At 47.4% G+C, this 25106-nt stretch overlaps 1 protein-coding gene across 4 annotated transcripts in view; it reads right to left on the reverse strand.

Moving 5' to 3' along the window:
- TACC1 (transforming acidic coiled-coil containing protein 1) overlaps positions 1 to 25106 on the reverse strand; it is a 270095-nt gene that overhangs the window by 189286 nt on the left and 55703 nt on the right. Inside the window, exon 1 of one of the 4 annotated variants that reach the window (XM_063931610.1) lies at positions 7773 to 8169. The exons of 1 other annotated variant lie outside the window; for it this stretch is intronic. In XM_063931610.1, coding sequence (XP_063787680.1) covers positions 7773 to 7894 — 122 coding nt within the window. In that variant the 5' untranslated portion in view covers positions 7895 to 8169. Of the gene's footprint in view, positions 1 to 7772; positions 8170 to 25106 lie in introns of those variants that run through there. 2 more of the 4 variants (XM_063931613.1, XM_063931612.1) reach the window with 2 other exon arrangements.

Consider the following 25106-nt stretch of genomic DNA (forward strand, 5'->3'; position numbering starts at 1 on the left):
CAGATAACGCCACATAGCTGTCTTATCAGAAGGAAAAATGTTAAGGAAAAATTACTTCACAGAAAGGATAGTGGATAAGTGGAATAGCCTCCCATCAGAGGTAGTAGAGGCTAAGACTGTAGAGCAATTTAAACATGCATGGGATACAAAGAATTAAGGTACAAAATAAGATTTTACTTACCGGTAAATCTATTTCTCGTAGTCCGTAGTGGATGCTGGGGACTCCGTAAGGACCATGGGGAATAGACGGGCTCCGCAGGAGACAGGGCACTTTAAGAAAGAATTTGGATACTGGTGTGCTCTGGCTTCTCCCTCTATGTCCCTCCTCCAGACCTCAGTTAGAGAAACTGTGCATGGAAGAGCTGACAGTACAAGGAAAGGATTTTGGAATCCAGGGCAAGACTCATACCAGCCACACCAATCACACCGTATAACTTGTGATAAACTTACCCAGTTAACAGTATGAACAACAACAGAGCATCAGATCAACCCTGATGCAACTATAACATAACCCTTATGCAAGCAATAACTATAAACAAGTATTGCAGAAGAAGTCCGCACTTGGGACGGGGCGCCCAGCATCCACTACTGACTACGAGAAATAAGATTTTACTCACCGGTAAATCTATTTTCTCTAACGTCCTAGTGGATGCTGGGGACTCCGTAAGGACCATGGGGATTATACCAAAGCTCCCAAACGGGCGGGAGAGTGTGGATGACTCTGCAGCACCGAATGAGCAAACACAAGGTCCTCCTCAGCCAGGGTATCAAACTTGTAGAACTTAGCAAAAGTGTTTGAACCTGACCAAGTAGCTGCTCGGCAAAGCTGTAACGCCGAGACCCCTCGGGCAGCCGCCCAAAAAGAGCCCACCTTCCTTGTGAAGTGGGCTTTTACTGATTTTGGCAGCGGCAATCCTGCCGCAGAATGAGCCTGCTGAATCGTGTCACAGATCCAGCGAGCAATAGTTTGCTTTGAAGCAGGAGCACCCAGCTTGTTGGATGCATACAGGGTAAACAGCGACTCAGTTTTCCCGACTCTAGCCGTTCTGGCTACATAAGCCTTCAAAGCCCTGACCACATCTAGTAACTCGGAATCCTCCAAGTCACGAGTAGCCACAGGCACCACAATAGGTTGGTTCATATGAAAAGACGACACCACCTTAGGCAGAAATTGTGGACGGGTCCTCAATTCTGCTCTGTCCATATGGAAAACCAGATAGGGGCTTTTATGTGATAAAGCCGCTAATTCTGACACAAGCCTAGCCGAAGCCAAGGCCAATAGCATGACCACCTTCCACGTGAGATATTTTAACTCCACGGTTTTAAGTGGTTCAAACCAGTGTGACTTCAGGAAACTCAACACCACGTTTAGATCCCAAGGTGCCACTGGAGGCACAAAAGGGGGCTGAATATGCAGCACTCCCTTTACAAACATCTGCACTTCAGGCAGAGAAGCCAGTTCTTTTTGAAAGAAAATAGACAGGGACGAAATCTGGACCTTAATGGAACCCAATTGTAGGCTCAAAGTCACTCCCGCCTGTAGGAAGTGAAGGAAACGGCCCAGCTGGAATTCCTCCGTGGGGGCATTCCTGGCCTCACACCAAGCAACATATTTTCACCATATACAGTGATAATGTTTAGCCGTCACGTCCATCCTAGCCTTTATCAGCGTAGGAATAACTTCATCCGGAATGCCTTTTTCTGCTAGGATCCGGCGTTCAACCGCCATGCCGTCAAACGCAGCCGCGGTAAGTCTTGGAACAGACAGGGCCCCTGTTGCAACAAGTTCTGTCTTAGAGGCAGAGGCCATGGGTCCTCTGTGAGCATTTCTTGCAGATCTGGATACCAAGTCCTTCTTGGCCAATCCGGAACAATGAGTATTGTTCTCACTCCTCTTTCTTATGATTCTCAGCACCTTGGGTATGAGAGGAAGAGGAGGAAATACATAAACCGACTGGAACACCCACGGTGTTACTAGTGCGTCTACAGCTATCGCCTGAGGGTCTCTTGACCTGGCGCAATACCTCTGTAGCTTTTTGTTGAGGCGGGATGCCATCATGTCCACCTGTGGCAGTTCCCACCGACTTGCAATCTGCGTGAAGACTTCTTGATGAAGTCCCCACTCTCCCGGGTGGAGGTCGTGCCTGCTGAGGAAGTCTGCTTCCCAGTTGTCCACTCCCGGAATGAACACTGCCGACAGTGCGCTTACGTGATTCTCCGCCCAGCGAAGAATTCTGGTGGCTTCCGCCATCGCCACCCTGCTCCTTGTGCCGCCTTGGCGGTTTACATGAGCCACTGCGGTGATGTTGTCTGACTGAATCAGAACTGATTGGTCGCGAAGCAGGGTCTCCGCTTGACGTAGGGCGTTGTATATGGCCCTTAGTTCCAGGATATTGATGTGAAGGCAAGTCTCCTGACTTGACCACAGACCTTGGAAATTTCTTCCCTGTGTGACTGCCCTCCACCCTCGGAGGCTTGCATCCGTGGTCACCAGGACCCAGTCCTGAATGCCAAATCTGCGGCCCTCGAGAAGGTGAGCACTCTGCAGCCACCACAGGAGACACACCCTGGCCCTGGGGGATAGGATGATCAGCCGATGCATCTGAAGATGTGATCCAGACCACTTGTCCAACAGATACCATTGAAAGGTCCTCGCATGGAACCTGCCGAAGGGAATGGCCTCGTATGATGCCACCATCTTTCCCAGGACTCGCGTGCAGTGATGCACAGACACCTGTTTTGGTTTTAATAGGTCTCTGACCAGTGTCATGAGCTCCTGAGCCTTCTCCATCGGGAGATAAACCCTCTTCTGGTTTGTGTCCAGAATCATGCCCAGGAAGGGCAGACGAGTCGTAGGAATCAACTGCGACTTCGGAATATTTAGAATCCAGCAGTGCTGTTGTAACACTTCCCGAGAGCGTGCTACGCTGATCAGCAACTGCTCTCTGGACCTCGCCTTTATGAGGAGATTGTCCAAGTATGGGATAATTGTGACCCCTTGCTTTCGCAGGAGCACCATCATTTCCGCCATTACCTTGGTAAATATTCTCGGTGCCGTGGAGAGACCAAACGGCAACGTCTGGAATTGGTAATGACAGTCCTGTACCACAAATCTGAGGTACGCCTGATGAGGTGGATAAATGGGGACATGAAGGTATGCATCCTTTATGTCCAGAGACACCATAAAATCCCCCCCTTCCAGGCTTGCGATGACCGCTCTGAGCGATTCCATCTTGAACTTGAACCTTTTCAGGTATATGTTCAGGGATTTTAAATTCAATATGGGTCTGACCGAACCGTCCGGTTTCGGTACCACAAACATGGTCGAATAATAACCCTTTCCTTGTTGAAGGAGGGGAACCTTGACCACCACCTGCTGAAGATACAATTTGTGAATTGCAGTTAAACACTATTTCCCTCTCTAAGGGGGAAGCTGGCAGGGCCGATTTGAGGTATAGGTGAGGGGGCATCTCCTCGAATTCCGGCTTGTATCCCTGAGACACAATTTCTATTGGCCAGAGATCCACCTGGGAGTGAACCCACTTGTGGCTGAAATTTCGGAGACGAGCCCACACCGGGCCTAGCTCCGCCTGTGGAGCCCCAGCGTCATGCGGTGGATTTAGTGGAAGCCGGGGAGGACTTTTGTTCCTGGGAACTAGCTGTGTTGTGCAGCTTCTTTCCTCTGCCTCTGCCAAGAAAGGACGCACCTCGGACTTTCTTGCCTTTTTGTTAACGAAAGGACTGCATTTGGTAATACGGTGCTTTCTTAGGTTGTGAGGGAACATATGGCAAAAAATTTGACTTTCTAGCAGTAGCTGTGGAGACCAGGTCCGAGAGACCCTCCCCAAACAATTCCTCACCCTTGTAAGGTAAAACCTCCATGTGCCTTTTTGAGTCGGCATCGCCTGTCCATTGCCGAGTCCACAGGACCCTTCTGGCAGAAATCGACATTGCATTTATTCTAGAGCCCAGTAGGCTGTCTCTTTGAGCATCTCTCATATATAGGACAGCGTCTTTTATATGCCCCAGGGTCATTAATACAGTATCCTTGTCTAAGGTATCAAGTTCCTCAGATAAGTTATCCGTCCATGCTGCTACAGCACTACACACCCAGGCCGACGCAATTGCCGGCCTTAGTAAGGTACCTGAATGTGTATAAATGGACTTCAGGGTACCCTCTTGCTTTCTATCCGCAGCATCTTTTAGGGTGGCCGTATCCTGTGACGGTAGGGCCACCTTCTTGGATAAGCGTGTTAGAGCTTTGTCCACCCTAGGGGAGGATTCCCAGCGTAGCCTGTCCGTTGGCGGGAAAGGATACGCCATAAGCATCCGTTTGGAAATCTGCAGTTTTTTATCTGGAGATTCCCAAGCTTTTTCACATAACTCATTTAGCTCATGTGAAGGGGGAAAGGTCACCACCTGCCTTTTTTCCCCATACATATGAACACTCTTGTCAGGGACTGGGGTTTCCTCTGTGATGTGCAACACCTCCTTCATTGCTATAATCATATAACGTATAGCTTTAGCCAATTTAGGCTGTAACTTTGCATTATCATAGTCGACACTGGAGTCAGAATCCGTGTCGGTATCTGTGTCAATTTGGGATAGTGGGCGCTTCTGAGACCCCGACTGCCTCTGCGACATAGGATCAGGCATGGGCTGAGACCACGACTGTCCTAAGGTTTCAGCTTTATCCAACCTTTTATGCAAGGAATTAACATTATCATTTAAAACCTTCCACATATCCATCCAATCAGGTGTCGGCGGAGACACCTCATTCATTTGCTCCCGCTCTGCTTCCACATAGCCTTCCTCATCAAACATGTCGACACAAGCGTACCGACACACCACACACACAGGGATGCTCTTTTTGAAGACCGTTCCCCCACAAGGCCCTTTGGAGAGACAGAGAGAGAGTATGCCAGCACACACCCCAGCGCTATATGTCCCAGGAATCACACAGTAACTTAGTGTTAACCCAGTAGCTGCTGTATATAATGTTTTTGCGCCTAATTTATGTGTCCCCCCTCTCTTTTTACCCTCTTCTACCGTGAATCTGCAGGGGAGAGCCTGGGGAGCTTCCTCTCAGCGGAGCTGTGGAGAGAAAATGGCGCTGGTGAGTGCTGAGGAAGAAGCCCCGCTCCCTCAGCGGCGGGCTTCTGTCCCGCGTTTCTGTGTAAAATTATGGCGGGGGCTCATGCATATATACAGTGCCCAACTGTATATATGCCCAACTTTTGCCAAGAGGTCCTAATTGCTGCCCAAGGCGCCCCCCCCCCCACCCTACAGTGACCGGAGTATGTGGGTTTAGTGTGGGAGCAATGGCGCACAGCTGCAATGCTGTGCGCTACCTCAGTTTGAAGACTGGAGTCTTCTGCCGTCGATTTTGAAGTCTTGCTTCTTTCACCCGGCTTCTGTCTTCCGGCTCTGCGAGGGGGACGGCGGCGCGGCTCCGGGATCGGACAACAAAGGGTGAGATCCTGTGTACGATCCCTCTGGAGCTAATGGTGTCCAGTAGCCTAAGAAGCAGGACCTATCTTCAGAGAGTAGGGCTGCTTCTCTCCCCTCAGTCCCATGCTGCAGGGAGTCTATTGCCAGCAGAGCTCCCTGAAAATAAAAAAAACTAACAAAATACTTTCTTATAGCAAGCTCAGGAGAGCTCACTAATGCTGCATTCAGATCGCAAATGCCGGATCCTACCCGGTAAGAGAAACGTGTACTTACCGGGTGGGATCCGGCATTTGCGCTCCGTTGCTGGCTTTCCGACCCGGCAATATACCGGGTCGGTTGCCATAGCAGCGGAGGGCGCAGCAGCAGCAGGGGCGGGGGTGGAGGCGGCGCCGGGAGATGAGCTCATCTCCTGCGCCGCCTCTGCCTATGCTGTGAATGGGAGCCGTATCGCATCGGAACGGCTCCCATTCACACTGCGCCTGACCCGGTAATCAACCCGGTAATAACCCTTCTTTTTTACCGGGTTGAATTACCGGGTCAGGCGACCCGCTAATTCTGAAAAGGACCTTTCACATCGCACACTGACCCGTTTCGACACGGCAATATGCCGTGTCGATACCGGGTTTTTAGTGCGATGTGAAAGGGGTAGAAACAGCACCCAGCTCGTCCGGGCACAGATTCAAACTGAGGTCTGGAGGAGGGACAGAGGGGGGAGCCAGAGCACACCAGTATCCAAATTCTTTCTTAAAGTGCCCTGTCTCCTGCGGAGCCCGTCTATTCCCCATGGTCCTTACGGAGTCCCCAGCATCCACTAGGACGTTAGAGAAAAAGGGTTGAGATTACCTAAAGGATAAAACAAAAAAAGGGGCAGACTACATGGGCCAAGTGGTTCTTATCTGCCGTCATATTCTATGTTTCTATGAAGGAGGTAAACAAGCAATATTTTACAAGTAGCGCTTGTTGCTAAATTCACTCATAAGTCACGTTATGAGGAGACGAAGTTCTGATAGTGCAGCTTAAAAACAGCGCTATAAGGAATAATAAATACATAAAGCAATTAAATATCACTGATAACGAGTTTCAAGTAATAAAAACTTGTTGATAAGTGGGGGCCCTAATATGGTATGCATCAGATCCTCTGACCATCCTTGTGTGATAACTTCTGCACTGCCCTGTAATCTCAGGCGGCCTTCACAGATGTTTTATATCTGTGGGAAGATGATTACATGGGAGGTTGGGCACAGAGCTGATCTACAGAGCAGCCATCACCAACTGCCGCCCACGTGCCCAGGAGGTGATCGCCAGTGCCAGGTATCACTGTATCATACAGCTCAGTATCAGCATATGACAATTATTACTATGTACAACCATATAATACAGCTCAGTATCAGCATATGACAATTATTACTATGTACAACCATATAATACAGCTCAGTATCAGCATATGAAGCCTAGGAGAAGTTGCCCATGGCAACCAGTCAGCCGCTACGTATAATTTTATAGAATTTACTTGATAAACGTTACTTCAATGCTGATTGGTTGCCATAGGCAACTACTTCACTGGCTCACTTCTCCACTCATTTCACTGTTTCATGAAGAGATCCCACTGCATCATACAGCTCAGTACAGGTTGAGTATCCCATATCCGGAATATTCCGAAATACGGACTTTTTTGAGTGAGAGTGAGATAGTGAAACCTTTGTTTTCTGATGGCTCAATGTACACAAACCTTGTTTAATACACAAAGTTATTAAAAATATTGTATTAAATGACCTTCAGGCTGTGTGTATAAGGTGTATAAGAAACATAAATGAATTGTGTGAATGTACACACACTTTGTTTAATGCACAAAGTTATAAAAAATATTGGCTAAAATGACATTCAGGCTGTGTGTATAAGGTGTATATGTAACATAAATGCATTCTGTGCTTAGATTTAGGTCCCATCACCATGATATCTCATTATGGTATGCAATTATTCCAAAATACGGAAAAATCCCATATCCAAAATACCTCTGGTCCCAAGCATTTTGGATAAGGGATACTCAACCTGTATCAGCATATCACTATATAATACAGCTCAGTATCAGAATATCACTATATAATACAGCTCAGTATCACCATATCACTATTATGTATCACTATATATAATACAGCTCAGTATCAGGAGATGATCACCACTGCCATGTATCATTGTATCACACAGCCCAGTATGAGGATGTACCAGCAGCAGGGCACCTGTGATGGGCCGAGTACGTACAGTACTACATAGGGTCTGTGCTGCACCTATGGGTTGTTGTTATTATTATGGGCGCTACTCACCCCGACTCCTGGGAATGTTCCTCCTCATCCTCGGTGCCCTCTCCTCCGCCTCCTCTCACCGCTGACCACGTCCACTTTGCCCACTGGACGGGTGAGAGCATCTGCCAGGGACTGAACGCCATGCTGTAGCCTCTGTCACACAGCCGCTCACCCCTGACCAGAGCTCATGCTACTGCACAGCAGCGCCAGGTGCCGGCTCCGGAGACTACTGCAGCAGCGGGGACAGGGAGATACTGGCTGCTGGGCTGCTGTGTGCGCTGCTGCTGCTGGGAATCAGCTGTCTGGCATGCCTGTGCTGCTGCTGCTCTCCCTCCCCCTGGCAGACTGTACTACTGCACAGAGCGGGGAGGAGCGGGCACACTCACAGCCCCGGCAGCAGCAGGTTCCCATCCTCCTACTGGAAGCAGCAGTCCCTGGCTGGGGCATCCCTCTGTCCTATACCATTGTGTCAGTGTATATAGCTAGCATTATCCCTGCACTGCACATCCTCCCCTGCCTCACATACACAGCAATAATGGATTTTTGTTTAACCCCTCATGTACAGTCTGTAATTAAATTGAAGTCAGTTGCACACAGACACCATCCACCTCCTCTCTGGTATGTACTATTACATCAGAGATAGGGGGATCCAACGGGGATACAAGCCTCAAGGTTTGTTTTAGTGTTTTCCCCCACCCCTCTCAGGGTGCTCAGTGGTTCAGTCTGATAGTGTATGGGAATTAGCAGAACAAAAAAAGTAATAGGAAACCTGTCCTGCACAAGTAATAATAATAATATGGTCCAAGATGCAGCTGCTGTGGGCCCAGCTTCCTGCTCACACCGGCCACAGGCAGGGGAAGTGCCCCAGCTGCTGCAGTTCCCTTTCTCTTATGATGTGCTCTGTGCAGTTGCCCTGCTGGAGCCTTTGAAGCTGCTGTTGTTTCCGTATTACATTTACAATAGCATGAGAAAGAAACATCAGCACTGGAAGTGTGGCTCTGTAGTGTACAATGGGGATCTAGCCTGTACACTGCACTGTTTTGTTTGCAACAAACGGGAAAGTCCACATTATATAGACTTTGTGGCTTATTTTGGGTGTGAGGCCTATTTTTATGCATAAGGAATGCTATTTTCAGCTGCATGTGAGTTCAAACATGGCGTATCCCCAACTTGCGCCTACGTCTTTACTAAAGGCAGAACAGCGGGAGGGAGGGGATGGTCTAATGCAGGCATACCCAACCACGGTCCTCAAGGCACACTAATGGGCCCTACAGATATAAAGATCCGCCGCCGAGCTGTCCGACGGCGGATATAGCCGACGGGCGACCCGGCGGGGGGGGGGGGCAGTGAAGTTTCTTCACTCCCCCTGTCACCCGGCACCATTGAAGTGCAGGCAAATATGGACGAGATCATCCATATTGGCCTGCATGCACAGCCGACGGGGCACCAGCGATGAACGAGCGCGGGGCCGCGCATCGTTCATCGCTGGTGACACCACACTCAAAGATATGACCGTTATCTCGTTCAATAATGGACGAGATCATTCATATCTTTGAGGAATATCGGCCAGTGTGTAGGGCCTATAACAGTGCAGGTTTTAGTGATATCCAGGCTTCAGCACAGGTGACTTAATTAGCACCTCAGTTATTTTGATTTAACCATCTGTGCTGCAGCCTGGATATCACTAAAACCTGCACTGGATGGAAATCATAAATTAAGAGGGAAGTCCAGAAACAGAGCATTTTGTAGCTAGTGGGGTGGGTCATGTTGGAGGGTCTGATATACCTGTGCTTCCTGAGGTAATGAAAGCAACATATACTGTCAGTAGAGGTATCTGTTGCTTTTACTCTACCAGAGGAGCAACAATCCATGATGACGATGATCAGTATGGATCTTTGCAATATATCAATCAATGCTTTAATCAGTGTTTCCCAACTCCAGTCCTCTACCAGTGCATGTTTTACAGATCGCCTCAATATCACAAGCACAATAATTAGCACCACTTGTGGATCTTTTAAATGTGGAAGTCAGTAATGAATACACCTGTGCACCAACTAGGAAATCTGGAAACCATGCGCCCTACACACTGGGCGATAAAACTGAAAGATATGAACGATCTTGTTCATTAATGAACGAGATACCGTTCATTTGTCCGCTTTCCGGTGTTTGGGCGCAAATAGTTGATAGTTGTTTGCTCCCATACATTACCAAATTTGTGTTCCAAACAGCTAACTTATACCCCTTTCACACTGAAAGTCAAATTACTAGGTTAAGAAGGTCTACCCAATAATTTGCCGAAAAAAACACAGGTCATTTTTCTGTGTTAAAGTGTCAACCCCGGTTGAAATTCCCGGGACCTTAACTCAGGAATTTTCCAGGGTCGGAGACCCGGGAATTTTGAACCGGGTTGACCCTTTCACACAGAAAAAATACCCGTGTTGATCTGCAAATTACCAGGTAGAACTGCTTCATCTGGTAATTTGCTTCCTTGTGTGAAAGGGGGGTCAGGCTGGGTCTGGCTAAGCAAACCAGCATTGAAATGGCGGGAAAAAGACATACAGAAAAATCTGGGTTGCTGCCTGTAAACGTGCATTGCCTCGGGTTTTTGCTATGTGTTAACAGAAATGACCCGGGGGTCAAAGTCCTGACATGGTTTTTCCAGGGTGCAATCCGGATCACCTCTAGAGCGAACGCATCCAAACTGGGTTTTTAGACCCGGGTTAGAAGATAAGTGTCTGACAGGCTGTTCAGCTAATGGCTATAATATAACCCAGCTAAGTTTAGACGATTACACAGCAGACTATGCAAATGCTGTATACATACAGGAAGCTCACAAACGAGAAGTGCAGATCTGAAACTGAGGAATGGTAATACTGGCTGATAGCTGGGTGTGGGAGGGGGAATGTGAGTGGGAGCATCCTAGTAAGAAAAATAAATAAAACATAATTACCTAGTAACTAAGTAGATCATCTTTAAAGCAAAATGTATTTAAATATAAAATAAAACCACAAATTTGCCATTAACAAATATCAAAGGCTGAATAATATACATGAAAGCATATCATTTAAATACACAATAACTTTGAGGGCAGACTCGTGTTCAATGTGAGCGCATCTGACACTGGAATTTCCTGGGTTTTTGGTGTAGTGTGAATGGCGGACTCAAGCTGGGTACACAGACTAGACATTATTTGTAACGATCGTTTTCACCCTTCTGATACCCCTTTCAGACATATGAGCCGGGAATTTCCCTGCTCAGACCTGGGATTCTCTTCAGCAAAAACCTGGGTTTTTGTTCGAGACCCCCTTTCACACTACTCCACAGTCCCAGGAAATTCCCGGGTTGGCCCCTTTCAGACATAAGCTGGTTTTGAAGGCAGTGTCATCATTTTAAGGGGACGGTTTGCAGGCAAACAATAATGAGGTCATGCAAAGGGGGGGCTGAGACATAATAAACAGAATGGCAGTCACTTCATTGGCACATTTCTCTGCGCAGCTCTGTGTTCCTCTCATGTGTGGCGTCTGTCCCTCTCCGTCTGATGATGTCATCAGCAAGCATCAGGTGGCCCTTCCTGGCCAATTAAAACAGCTTACATGCGGCCAGAGAGCAAATTCCCGTGTCACGTCATTTATACTTAACCCTGGAAGCCAACACAGGAAGAAAGACCCGGTAAAAACCCAGGTCTTGTTCCCAGGTTGGTGCCTTTCAGACATACCAAAATGACAGGATTTTGAGTAAAAGGGTTATTAGTCACAATTTTGTTATTGTATGCATCTTTGGTGCACGCACTCAGTAGAAAATGCTAAGGTTTAATGATAAATCCTACTTAACAGTGAATGAATCACTATTAGTGATGGTAAGTCACAGCAATTATAGTGTGTAAGCACAAGTACAGCACTCAGTGGTCACGCGATTTCATCTTGGGTCAATGCTGCAGTGGATCCCCCAGTGGTCCTGCATTACTCTCACTCCACTTTCAGCAGGCACACAGATGCACTAAAGACCCAGCAGAGATCACAATGTAGAGATACTTCCTGATTCTCGCAGTTCTTCAGCCGCTCTTTGATTTTCCAGTCTGTCTAGCAAGAGCCATAAGTCCTCGATAGTCCTGACATTCAGCTAACAAGCTCTCGGGAGTATAAACTGAGGGCCTAATTCAGACCTGATCGCAGCAGCAAATCTAATGGGCAAAACCATGTGCTCTGCTGGGGGGGGGGGGGGCAGATATAACATGTGCAGAGTGAGTTAGATTTGGGTGGGGTGTGTTCAAACTGAAATCTAAATTGCAGTGTAAAAATAAAGCAGCCAGTATTTACCCTGCACAGAAACAATATAACCCACCCAAATCTAACTCTCTCTGCACATGTTATATCTGCCCCCTCCCTGCAATGCACATGGTTTTGCCCATTAGAGAACACATTTGCTGCTGCAATCAGGTCTGAATTAGGCCCTGGGAACAGCCAATACAGCCACATGTGCTCTTTAGATAGAGCTAACCCCAGTCTCCAAATGTAAATTAAAATACTGTAAGCACTTGAAATAATGCACCTGGCCAGAGCCGGCCTTAGGCATAGGCAAACTAGGCAAATGCCTAGGGCATTTGGAATGCTTAGGGTCACCAGCAGCTTCTGCTGATTAAAATGATATGTGGCATGCCTATATTCTGTGTGTGTCTGCGGCTGTATCTGCATACGTTACAGTGTATTCCTGGAAATCACTGTAATGTAGCATTTCGTATGCAGATACCGCCGCAGTCGCAGACAGAATATAGGCATGCCGCATATCATTTTAATCAGCAGAAGCTGCTTGTGCATCTTAGCTACAAAGTAATGCAAATAAGATGCATTTTTATAAACAAAAGGCGCCCGACGTTAGCAGAGCTGCCAGCTGACTCATGCCAGGCTTCTCCTGCAGAACTAGCGGCGGTACTAGGGGGCACCAGCCAAAATCTTGCCTAGGGCATCATATTAGTTAGGGCCGGCTCTGCACCTGGCCTCAGTGCTCTTACAAAATTGAAACAACACATCTCCTTTTTTTAAAACAGGAGTCCATCACCTCCCTGCCCCAAAATAGCCGCAGACTTTCACTCACCTGCCACCTGCAGCTGCACTAGGTGGGAGGATGCAGGACCCGAACTGCACATGCAGTAGCGGATCTTGCCACGGGCAAGCAGGACTTTTGCCCGGGGCGCCGCCATCCGGAGGGCGCCGCACCATGGCAAGACCCGCTACCGCTGTGCCCCCCGCTGTGAAGGGAACTAGACGCTACGCATCTAGTTTCCCTTCGTGGAAAGGACCTTTGCTGTGCGGTGCGCGATGACGTCATCGCGCACCACACAGCATTGTGGGACTGACACAGACGCTAGGGGTCATAATTGACCTCTAGTGTCTGTCTATGCCAGATCCGAGGAGAGGAGCGGTGCCGGCGGAGGTCTGCAGCGGTCGGGAGTGGGGATAGTAAGTATTAATTTTTTTATTTTTTTTATTTTACAGCGGCGCTACTCTACTGTACAGGGGGCGTAACTGAATACGCCCCCTGTATGAAGCCACACCCATATTTCCCGCCCGGGGAGCCAAAAGGGCAAGAACTGGCCCTGTGCACATGTGCAGTACAGGTTATTCGATCATTGGAAAACTGCAAAAAAAAATCTATACTGCGTTTGCCCATGAATGAGGCCCTTTATGCTTTAGCTTTCGGATATAGGGGACTGGGATGCCGGTTATTCCAATGCTCAAAAAAAGGCACAAAATGACACAAAGGGGTTATTCCAGCCTTTTCATGTAACAAAGTTGATGCCTATTACCTGTGCCCCTTATCTGCAGTCATGGTGAACAGCTAGCCACTGGTCCTGTGTTGTTACTATCCCCTGGAGCAGGGGTAGGTGACGTATGGGCACATTAGCTGCTGCAGAACTACACATCCCAGCATGTCCTGTCACAGTTTTAGCATACCCCAATAGCAAAACTATAGCAGAGCATGCTGGTATGTGTAGTTCCACCGCAGCTGGAGTGCTACAGTTTGTCTAACCCTGCTCTTGAGTATAGTTCTCATTCCTGTCATTTTCCCAGTATAACTTGATTCCTCCAGCACAGTCCTAGCAATTGCCGCACCTACTGCCTCACACCTCCTCCTTATCTCTCTTCCATTCTCCCTGTAGTCACATTTCCCTGGAGGTCGCTGGTGAAGAGCAGTGCCCTGTCAGACTCCATGCCTCTGGGGAATCTTTCTTACCAGAAATGACAGCAACAAATCCCCCACATTCCTGTCATATTCTGACCAATAACTGTGCAGTGCAGCTACTACATAGCTATTAGCTGTGTGAGATATATTACGCTACCTGCCTTAATTGTCTTTTACCCTTTTTGTCCTCTTACACATATTACACCCGTAGTCAAAATTATTTACTAATCACACCCATTGCCTCACTGCATGTCAAGGTTAACTATCAATTCTTCAGTAGAACATAACACATGGAAAGCATAAGCCTGGGGGTAGTCTTTATAAATAACTAACACAAAGCGATTCAGAAACATGAGGTTATGGCATGGATAATAATTCCTTTATAGACTTCACTAGCTTCCCACAAGATATGGCTCAGCATCTAAACCCCCTATAAACATCAGATCATATTCACTGCACGCAGTAGCGGATCTTGCCACGGGCAAGCAGGACTTTTGCCCAGGGCCCCGCCTTCCGGAGGGCGCCGCACCATGGCAAGATCCGCTACTGTGCCCCCCGCTGTGTCCCCCGCTGTGAAGGGAACTAGACGCTACCCGTCTAGTTTCCCTTCGTGGAGAGGTCCTTTGCTGTGCAGTGCGCGATGACGTCATCGCGCACCGCACAGCATTGTGGGACTGACACAGACGCTAGGGGTCATAATTGACCTCTAGTGTCTGTCTACATAGATCCGAAGAGAGGAACGGCGCCGGCGGAGGTCTGCAGCGGTCGGGAATCAGGAGCGGGGATAGTAAGTATTCATTTTTTTTTTTGTGTAAGCGGCGCTACTCCTACAGGGGGCATAAATGGGGGCACAACTCTACAGGGGGCGTAACTGACCACACCCCCTGTATGAAGCCATGCCCCTATTTTCCGCCCTGGGCGACAAAAGGGCTAGAACCGGCCCTGACTGCACGCTATCAATATTAAGGTGGGTACACACTAGGCGACGTGCTCTATGAGCGACATTGCCTAGTGTTTCCCCCTCCTGGGCCGGGTGGTCAGCCGTACACACTGAGTGTACTTTCAGTGACGCTAGATTGAGTGCCTGCACAGCTGACAGCGAGGGTCGGTAATGAACCGCAGGGCCGCGCATCGATGGTCACTGGCGGCATACACACTTGCAGAGAAAATGAGTGACGTCGCTCAGGAAGGGGGAATTGAGCAACACCACTCATTTTCTCAGCAAGTGTGTATGCACCTTTACTGCATTTCATGATGGAGTTAGTATATTCCAGTGAAGAAAGAGAGGTGACATGACATGTGCACTGTGGACAGATGTCATCTAAACTTTATTTGCACCCAGGGTCGGACTGGCCCACAGGGGTACCAGGGAAACCACCAGTAGGCCCCACTGCCTGAGGGCCCACTCCTTCCTCTAGGGATCAGGTTCCAGACTGTGCACTTGTATTATACATGGCAGATATTTTGCATTACACTGCACTAAACTATTGTGTATTTCTGTGGAGGCTGGCCACACCCCTAAGTATGGGCCCTTATCACTGCATTCCCCCAGTGGGCCCTTCATGCCCCAGTCCGACACTGTTTGCACCCCTACCCTCCTGGTAAAAATCCATACTGTTTAGCACTAATCTTGGTGGCACGAGGGTTACGTAGATGATAGGTTCAACTGAAAGGACCAGCAACAGCTGACGTGCTGTGGAATCCCACCACAATGCCTCTGGCCCACCCTCGTCTTCTTGCTCGCTTCCACTCCAGCTGTCTCGATTATTTGTCAACATTCTCATTTAACAACATTATCCCTTCTCTCTGCAGAAAGACAGTCACTGACACCGAAAAGTAAATAAAAGACAAAGACAGGTGGAGATGGGACTAAGCTAATAAACAGGCAAAACACAGGGCAGACACGGAGCAGGGAAAAGAGACAGTCACCATTACGGACGCTGAGAAATGTAAACTCTCTGCCAAGAATAAGAATATGTTTTTACATTCTATACAAGCCACTAAGGGGTGATCGCTGTATAAAACAATGTAAATGAATGTAGTAATTATTCTCATTTTACATTTTTCAGTGTAAACATGTAACGTAGATTTACAGTACTGTGCAAAAGTTTTAGGCAGGTGTGGAAAAAATGCTGCAAAGTAAGAATGCTTTCAAAAATAGAAGTGTTAATAGTTTATTTTTATCAATTAACAAAATGCAAAGTGAAAGAACAAAGAGAAATCTATATCAAATCAATATTTGGTGTGACCATCCTTTGCCTTCAAAACAGCATAAATTCTTCTAGGTGCACTTGCACAAAGTCAGGGATATTGTAGGATTATAGGGGGTAATTCAGATTTGATCGCAGCAGCAAATTTGTTAGCAGTTGGGCAAAACCATGTGCACTGCAGGAGGGGGGGGGGCAGATATAACATGTGCAGAGAGAGTTAGATTTGGGTGGGTTATATTGTTTCTGTGCAGGGTAAATACTGGCTGATTTATTTTTACACTGCAATTTAGATTTCAGTTTGAACACACCCTACCCAGATCGAACTATCTCTGCACATGTTATATCGGGTGTAGTATGGTATGCCGGCAGCCGGGCTCCCGGCGACCAGCATACTGGCGCCGGGAGCCCGACCACCGGCATACCGACAGCGTGGTGAGCGCAAAGGAGCCCCTTGCGGGCTCGCTGCGCTCGCCACGCTATGGGCATGGTGGCGCTAACACGCTATTTATTCTCCCTCCAGGGGGGTCGTGGACCCCCACGAGGAAGAATATCTGTCAGTATGCCGGGTGTCGGGATTCCGGCGCCGGTATACTGTGCGCCGGGATCCCGACATTCGGCATACTGAATGCCACCCGTTATATCTGTCCCCCCTGCAGTGCACATGGTTTTGCCCAACTGCTAACAAATTTGCTCCTGCGATCAACTCTGAATTAGGTCCATAGTCAGGTGTATGATTAACCGATCATAACAAACAGGTGATAATGATCATCATTTTCATATGTAGGTTGAAACAACTTTTGCACAGTATTGTAGCAAATATAGCGATTTAACCGTGAGCTATCAAGCAACAATTATTTTAAATGTAAAACTAAGTTGATTTTTGCCTTTAAAAAATTGGAGCTTTAAAGCTTGCAGCTAAATCGAGGCTATCTCTGCACTTGCAGGCTATTACATTTAGCCAATGGTATATTTTCGTTAATCATACTTATATCTACTGACATTCTTTAGCATGGAGCAAATTAAAAACAAGTGCTACATGTTGAAGGATGGAATCCTCCCTGCAGAATTGTGTTTGTCTATTCCAGCTTAGCACCTAGCTTTCCAAAGTTGCTGAAAAATCTGTTCACTGACAGGTTGGGAAATATGGTTCCTGCTGGACTATGGGGGTAATTCCAAGTTGATCGCAGCAGGATTTGTTTTAGCAATTGGGAAAAACCATGTGCACTGCAGGGGAGGCAGATATAACATGTGCAGAAAGAGTTAGATTTGGGTGGGTTATTTTGTTTCTGTGCAGGGTAAATACTGGCTGCTTTATTTTTACACTGCAAATTAGATTGCAGATTGAACACACCCCACCCAAATTTAACTCTCTCTGCACATGTTATATCTGCCTCCCCTGCAGTGCACATGGTTTTGCCCAGTTGCTAACAAAAATCCTGCTGCGATCAACTTGGAATTACCCCCTATGAGCAATGATCAGCCAGGCCATAAAGCAGCTCTAGGTGACGTCAGTAGGAGCAGAAGGAATGTCTATCTCGCTGTACCGTGACCATTAGATTCTACAGGATGAGCTGAGTATGGTGTATGCTTCCATCTTCAGAGTCATTTATTAATTAAAGTAATTACCCCTGCAATGATTTGGGTAATAAATATTCTTATTCAAAGATATCTGCCGAGGTGTGAGAGCTTTGATCCACTTTTCCTGAATCGTTACTGTATTTACTATCATACAATAAGCAAAATATCAGAAAGTTAGTCCAAATAGCGCCATATTATCCTGAATAAGGTGATACCAGGGTATGCGGTTAATATACCGCCTGACTGAATCCCGGCGTTCAGGATCCCAACACCGGAATCCAGAGAGGCAGCTAAATGCCGGCAGTCAAAATCCCGACCACAGCCCCATATTCCCACTCAGGTTGTGGGTCCACGCCACCACCCAAGTGGGAATATAACCTGTGGTGAGTGAAGTGAGCCCACAAGGGGACTTGCTTCGCTCGCTGCCGGTATGCCGCTGTTGGGATACTGACAGCCGGAATCCCGACAGCTGATATATCATATACTTTTCTATACCAGATATACAGTGTGTGTGTGTATATATATTTAAATTGCCCAAGTTATGACCTATAAATGTAGTCCATGGCCCTCATTCCGAGTTGATCGCTAGCTGCCGTTGTTCGCTGTGTCAGAAAAAACTGCGCATGCGTATGCACCGCAATGCGCACGCGCAACATGCGGGTACAACAAGCTTTTTTTTTTTGCACAGATTCTAGCGACACTTTCAGTTGCACTGGTGGACGCACGGAGATTGACAGGAAGTGGGTGTTTCTGGGTGGCAACTGACCGTTTTCTGGGAGTGTTTGGAAAAACGCAGGCGTGGCCGGGGGTTTGCTGGGCGGGTATCTGACGTCATTACCGTGTCACTCATCGCAGCAATCATCGCACAGGATAAGTAACTACAGGGCTGGTCTTGTTCTGCACAAAATGTGTTTGCTGCCGCGCGGCTGCACAGGGTTCGCACTACTGCAAAGCGAAAACACACTCCCCCGTGGACGGCGACTATGCGTTTGCACGGCTGCTAAAAGTAGCTAGCGAGCGATCAACTCGGAATGAGGGCCCATGTACGTATAGGTAAAAATAACAGTATTTTATTTTATCACAAGCTCTGTAATTAGCTATATAAAATATAGCATAAAAATTAATTAAAAAGGGGGGGGGGGGATAAACCTCCACGAAAAATACAGTTGTTACAATTCGATATAAAAAGATTAAAAACATTTTTTGGGAGAGTCTTAACTAAGTTGGCAGAAGGTCACAGAGGGAGAGCCCAACGCGTTTCGTCCTGTAGACTTCTCCAAGTCTACAAAAACATTTTTTTTATCTTTTTATATTGAATTGTAACACCTGTATTTTTAGTGGAGGTTTATCCCCCCTTTTTTAATTCATTTTCTATGCTATTTTTTATATAGCTAATTATAGAGATTGTGATAAAATAAAATACTGTTATTTTTACCTATACGTACATGGTATACATTTACAGGTCATAACTTGGACACTTTAAACCGACACACCAATGGTCGCTTGAACCATTATACTACATTACTATACACATTTCTCTCAGTAACTCACCATTATTGTATATTTAAGGGACAGCTGACGCCCAGGATAATTGGGAGTGTCTATAGACATAGTCTAAGGTATTTTTGGAGTATCAATCACATAAGTGGCGCTGCATTTCCTCTCTTTTGATTATATATATATATATATATATATATATATAGATATATATATAGATAGATAGATAGATAGATAGATACATTGGCGGATCCAGGGGGGGGGCACTCGGGCCCGTGCCCCCCCTGTCGTTACCCAGGAATTGATGTTGGGGAGTGGGGACACAAAACATAAAAAAACGCCGGGTCCTGACTCCCTCAGGACGCGCTGTGAGCCACAGCGCTGTCCTGTCCTGCGCTGTCAATCAGTCCGGTGGGAGGGACGGAACGGAGGGAGGAACTTGGAAGAGGCAGAGACCACAAACAGTGTGATCTCCCGCCCTCCCCTCCTCCTCTGTTCCGCATGCTCTCCCCCCACGATTAACTCCGCTGCTGTACCTGAGGTGGGGGCAGTTCGGTCCCTGGTCCCCCGGGTGGATGCCGCTGCTCTCCCCGCTGATTCCCCTCTTCTCCCTCCTCAACCATGCGGCCGCCCCCTCCGCATTTTCTGCCCCCCCTGGCCGCATCCTGTGACTCCATGTTGGCGGTGTTGTGGCCTCACGCGGATCGGACTATACCCCTCGGCCTGACAGGGCTGTGTCCATAGTAAGCGGTGGGGGCCTGGTCCCTGGAGGGAGTTATTTGGTGAGGTTTCTGGCTGCACTCTCTCCTGCCTCTCTGTCCCTACCCCCTTGGTGCCTCTGTCCCTACCCCCTGGTGCCTCTGTCCCTACCCCCTGGTGACCCTGTCCCTACCCCCTGGTGCCCCCGTCCCTACCTACTGGTGCCTCTGTTCCTACCCCCTGGTGCCCCTGTCCCTACCCCCTGGTGCCCCTGTCCCTACCCCCTGGTGCCTCTGTCCCTACCCCCTGGTGCCTCTGTCCCTACCCCCTGGTGCCCCCGTCCCTACCTACTGGTGCCTCTGTTCCTACCACCTGGTGCCCCTGTCCCTACCCCCTGGTGCCTCTGTCCCTACCCCCTGGTGCCTCCGTCCCTACCCCCTGGTGCCTCCGTCCCTACCCCCTGCTGCCAGCTCCGTCCCTACCCCCTGGTGCCTTTGTCCCTACTCCTTGCTACCTTTGTCCCTACCCCCTGGTGCCTCTCTCTGTTCCTACCCCCTGGTGCCTCTCTTTGTACCTATTCCCTGGTGCCTCTGTCCCTACCCCCTGGTGCCTCTGTCCCTACTCCTTGCTCTCTCTGTCCCTATTCCCTGGTGCCTCTCTCTGTCCCTGCTACCTCTGTCCCTATTCCCTGGTGCCTCTCTCTGTCCCTACTCCCTGCTACCTCTGTCGCTACTCCCTAGTACCATATAAAACGTGTATAACATGCTCTACCTGGCGCAATGTGTATAGAACACTAACTGGTACAATGTGTGTAACGTGCTCTACCTGGTGCAGTGTGTATAACGTGTTCTACCTGGCACAATCTATATAACGTGCTCTACCTGGGGCAATCTATATAACGTGCTCTACCTGGCGCAATCTGTATAACGTGTTCTACCTGGGGCAATCTATATAACGTGCTCTACCTGGCGCAGTGTGTGTAACGTGCTCTACCTGGGGCAATGTGTATAACGTGCTCTACCTGGCGCAATCTATATAGCGTGCTCTACCTGGAGCAGTGTGTATAACGTGTTGTAACTCGCACAATCTGTATAACGTGTTCTACCTGGCTCTGTCTGTATAACATGTTCTACTTGGCGCAATCTGTATAGCGTGCTCTACCTGGTGCAGTGTGTATAACGTGTTGTAACTGGCGCAGTGTGTATAACGTGCTCTACCTGGTGCAATGTGTGTAACGTGCTCTACCTGGTGCAATGTGTATAACGTGCTCTACCTGGCGCAATCTATATAGCGTGCTCTACCTGGTGCAGTGTGTATAACGTGTTGTAACTCGCGCAATCTGTATAACGTGTTCTACCTGGCGCAATCTGTATAGCGTGCTCTACCTGGTGCAGTGTGTATAACGTGTTCTACCTGGCGCAGTGTGTATAACGTGCTCTACTTGGCGCAATCTGTATAGCGTGCTCTACCTGGTGCAGTGTGTATAACGTGTTGTAACTGGCGCAGTGTGTATAACGTGCTCTACCTGGTGCAATGTGTGTAATGTGCTCTACCTGGCGCAGTTTGTGTAACGTGCTCTACCTGGCGCAGTGTGTATAACGTGCTCTACCTGGTGCATTGTGTATAACGTGTTCTACCTGGCGCAATGTGTATAGGGTGTTCTAACTGGTGCAATGTGTGTAACGTTCTCTACCTGGTGCAATGTGTATATAACGTGCTCTACCTGGTGCAATGTGTATATAACGTGCTCTACCTGTGTGGTGTAATGTGAATTGGTACTGTTATGTGGCCATGCTCTTTCCCCATGAAGCCCCACCCCTAAATTTTTGGTGCGCGCCTTCGGCCCGCACTGTCCCTGGTTTGAGGTATGGCAGGGGGAGCACCAATTTACTTTCTGCCAAAGGGCACTGAAATGTCTACTTACAGCTCTGGTGCAGTGTCCTGCATGCTACACAGCCCAGCAGCATTGTCACCCCCTCCTCCCCCTCGTAATACTTTTGTAGTGTCGAAATCAAGTCTATTTTTATATTTGAATAATTAATAAGATTAATATGAACCTTCATTCCGATGGGACCCAGAAAAGGACAGATAGGACCCCAATTTTTAAAAGTGAGGGGTCCGTGGGACCCACTTTTTTTTGGGCTCAGCGCAATCACTGACACTTCTTTCTTTTTTTCAAAAGGAGAACCACACTCCTTATCTGGGAGCACGCGTGCCTTAGGTGCATGTAAATATAACTATTACCGTTCCCCTATCATGGTGCCCCCCCTTTCATTTTCTTCTGGATCTGCCCCTATATATATATATATATATATATATATATATATTTAATTGATTGTTATTTAATATATGAGACAAGCATTTGTATGCATACTTTGTCTCTTATTAGCTCTGTTATAGTTGTCAGCTCTTTTCTTTCTATGATGCTATAAGTGTACAGTACTATCGTATATATTTTTAATGGTATATGGTGTACATGTAGTGTATTTTGTGTTGTATGTTTTTTATCACGTAACATAATGATTACATATGATTGCCCTCAGCTGGAACCTCCGGGACGCGCTGCGGGCGGACGCCCAGCGATGACGTCATTTTTACTGAGCCGGGACGCTGGCCGCGGCCCGCCACGGACGGACCTGCGGGGGTATATAGGTGAGTCACTTTCTGTTTGTTATTTGTCCTGACGAAAAAGTTTGACTATAAACTTTGAAACGTTGACACGCTCAGGTGGATTCCTGTGTTTCTTTCTAAAGCTGTGAGTGCCGCCCGCTGTGCATTGATATATTATTGAGGATTTCTCCTTCAAATGGAGGGCACCGGCTATTTCTAAGTATACATATTCTTTCCAAATAAGGAGTGCTGCTGACCGGATATTTGTGTATTTGACAAGTCATCTCTGATATGGATCTCTGTCTGTCATAATTGTGTGCACCCTATGGACTTTGTTCATTTTATTTTCAAAGGACTCTTTCTGCATATTCTCACTTTGGGTGATTAGTGTGTAATCATAATATTGTACACACTACATCTAGCACGGAGCCGAGTTCAGGCATACAAGCTGATAACGCTGAGAATGATTTGGAAGCATTGCTGGCAGCAATTGAATTATCACAGGGTGAAACCTTTAGTTATTCAGATTCTGATGCCATGAATATTCGTTTGAAGGAAAATCTAATATCCACAAGAGGAAATTTGGATAATCTGCATTTATTTAGGGAGCTTCTTAAATTAAAACGCAAGGAACAGGATTATTTCTATCACGGGGTTACACTTTCGGATTATCACCGTGAAGGGAAAATTCCCCGTGGCTTTAGAATCAAGAACATTCCTACCATAGGGCGTTTTAATGCTTCCTTTTGCAAAAAATGGATACAGGTTGAGTATCCCATATCCAAATATTCCGAAATACGGAATATTCCGAAATACGGAATTTTTTGAGTGAGACTGAGATAGTGAAGCTTTTGTTTTCTGATGGCTCAATGTACAAAACTTTGCTTAATACACAAAGATATAAAAAATACTGTATTAAATGACCCTCAGGCTGTGTGTATAAGGTGTATTTGAAACATAAATGAATTCTGTGAATGTACACACACTTTGTTTAATGCACAAAGTTATTAAACATATTGGCTAAAATGACCTTCAGGCTGTGTGTATTAGATGTATATGAAACATAAATGCATTCTGTGCTTAGACTTAGGTCCCATCACCATGATATCTCATTATGGTATGCAATTATTCCAAAATACGGAAAAATCCGATATCCAAAATACTTCTGGTCCCAAGCATTTTGGATAAGGGATACTCAACCTGTACTAATATTGAACAAATGTTCTTATGACCTAATCCTTCTAGTTATAGAAGAAGTTACCCGTGAGCTACAAAATATACGCTCACAGATAGAGGTATTTGAATGTGCCCACAAAGCCACACTAGAGGCAGATACCTCCAATCTTTGGTTAGAGAAGCTGACTGATCAGGTGGACAAATACAAGAAGGAGTTAATCCAGTATAAAAGGAATAAATTAGACAAAGTGAACAACGATTATGCTAAACGTCTGGTTTATCCATGGATCTCCGGGACGTCCACCACCAGAAGACCGCCACGTCGTCGACCGTATAGATGATTTGTGGATACGGAGTCTTCCACAGATGGCGCTACCTCTGCCAGTGAACAGGAGCGCCAAGAGTTTAATTCTGGACGTCCCCCTTTAGGGGTTCGTACCAGGGCACAAATAGCCGATCCAAACGGCGTATCACGAGCATAGGTGTGCGCAGGGGGGGTGCCTGGTGCGCACAGGCACCCCCTAATGTCTGGCACCCCAATCTCACATGCCTAATGCAGCGATCGCCGAGCAGGCTGATTACTGTCCCCTCTGCGCTGCACCCTGTCAGGACTGCATTACCGACCAGACGCCTGGGTTAATAAAGGGTGCCACTGCTAGGGCCAGATTTACAATAGGGCAGATGGAGCTACAGCTCCAGGCCTCCACATAAAAATAGGCCCATCATCATGGCAGCATGATTACTAGCCACCAGCTGGCCACATGGTCAGCTACATATCATAACAATTAAGGTTGCATTTCTATTCTTCTTACAAAATGATGCAGTTTTTTATATTTTACATATTTAGGGAGACACTGGAGCTAATAGTGTAAGGGATGTAAATGCATATATGGCTCTCACCACACCCACACAGCACTGATTACACCTCCCCTGTTTCTCAAAATAGGCCCTTGAATATTTTCCGCTCCAGGCCCAGGAGGCCCTTAATCCAGCCCTGGCCACTGCCACTGGCTTTCAAACTCCCGGCTCCACCTCCATGTACAAAAACAGTGTGATGTGATGTGATTACATCATGCTGCTCGCACGCCCACCTCTTTCCTTCTATGTTATGCCAACGCCAGCCACTGATGAGGAGCAGCATGCAGCCAGCGCTCCTCTTAGGAAGACAAATTCAATAATGGCAGGCGGTCGGCAGCAATATTGACATGTCACTCATTTTTCCAGCAGCAGCAGTACTAGTCTGTGACTGTCAGTGTCAGTGAGTGACTGACTTGTAAGTAAGCTGCTGCAGCTTGCAGAGGAAAGAGAGGGGGAGCCAGACCAGGCTGAGGAGGAGCAGTATAATTCCAGTGAGTGCCTTCAGGGGTGTTTGTTTGGTGCACACCACAACATCTGACAATGTATC

Source organism: Pseudophryne corroboree, chromosome 6, assembly GCF_028390025.1.
Source record: "Pseudophryne corroboree isolate aPseCor3 chromosome 6, aPseCor3.hap2, whole genome shotgun sequence".
In the NCBI taxonomy this organism is placed as follows: domain Eukaryota; kingdom Metazoa; phylum Chordata; class Amphibia; order Anura; family Myobatrachidae; genus Pseudophryne; species Pseudophryne corroboree.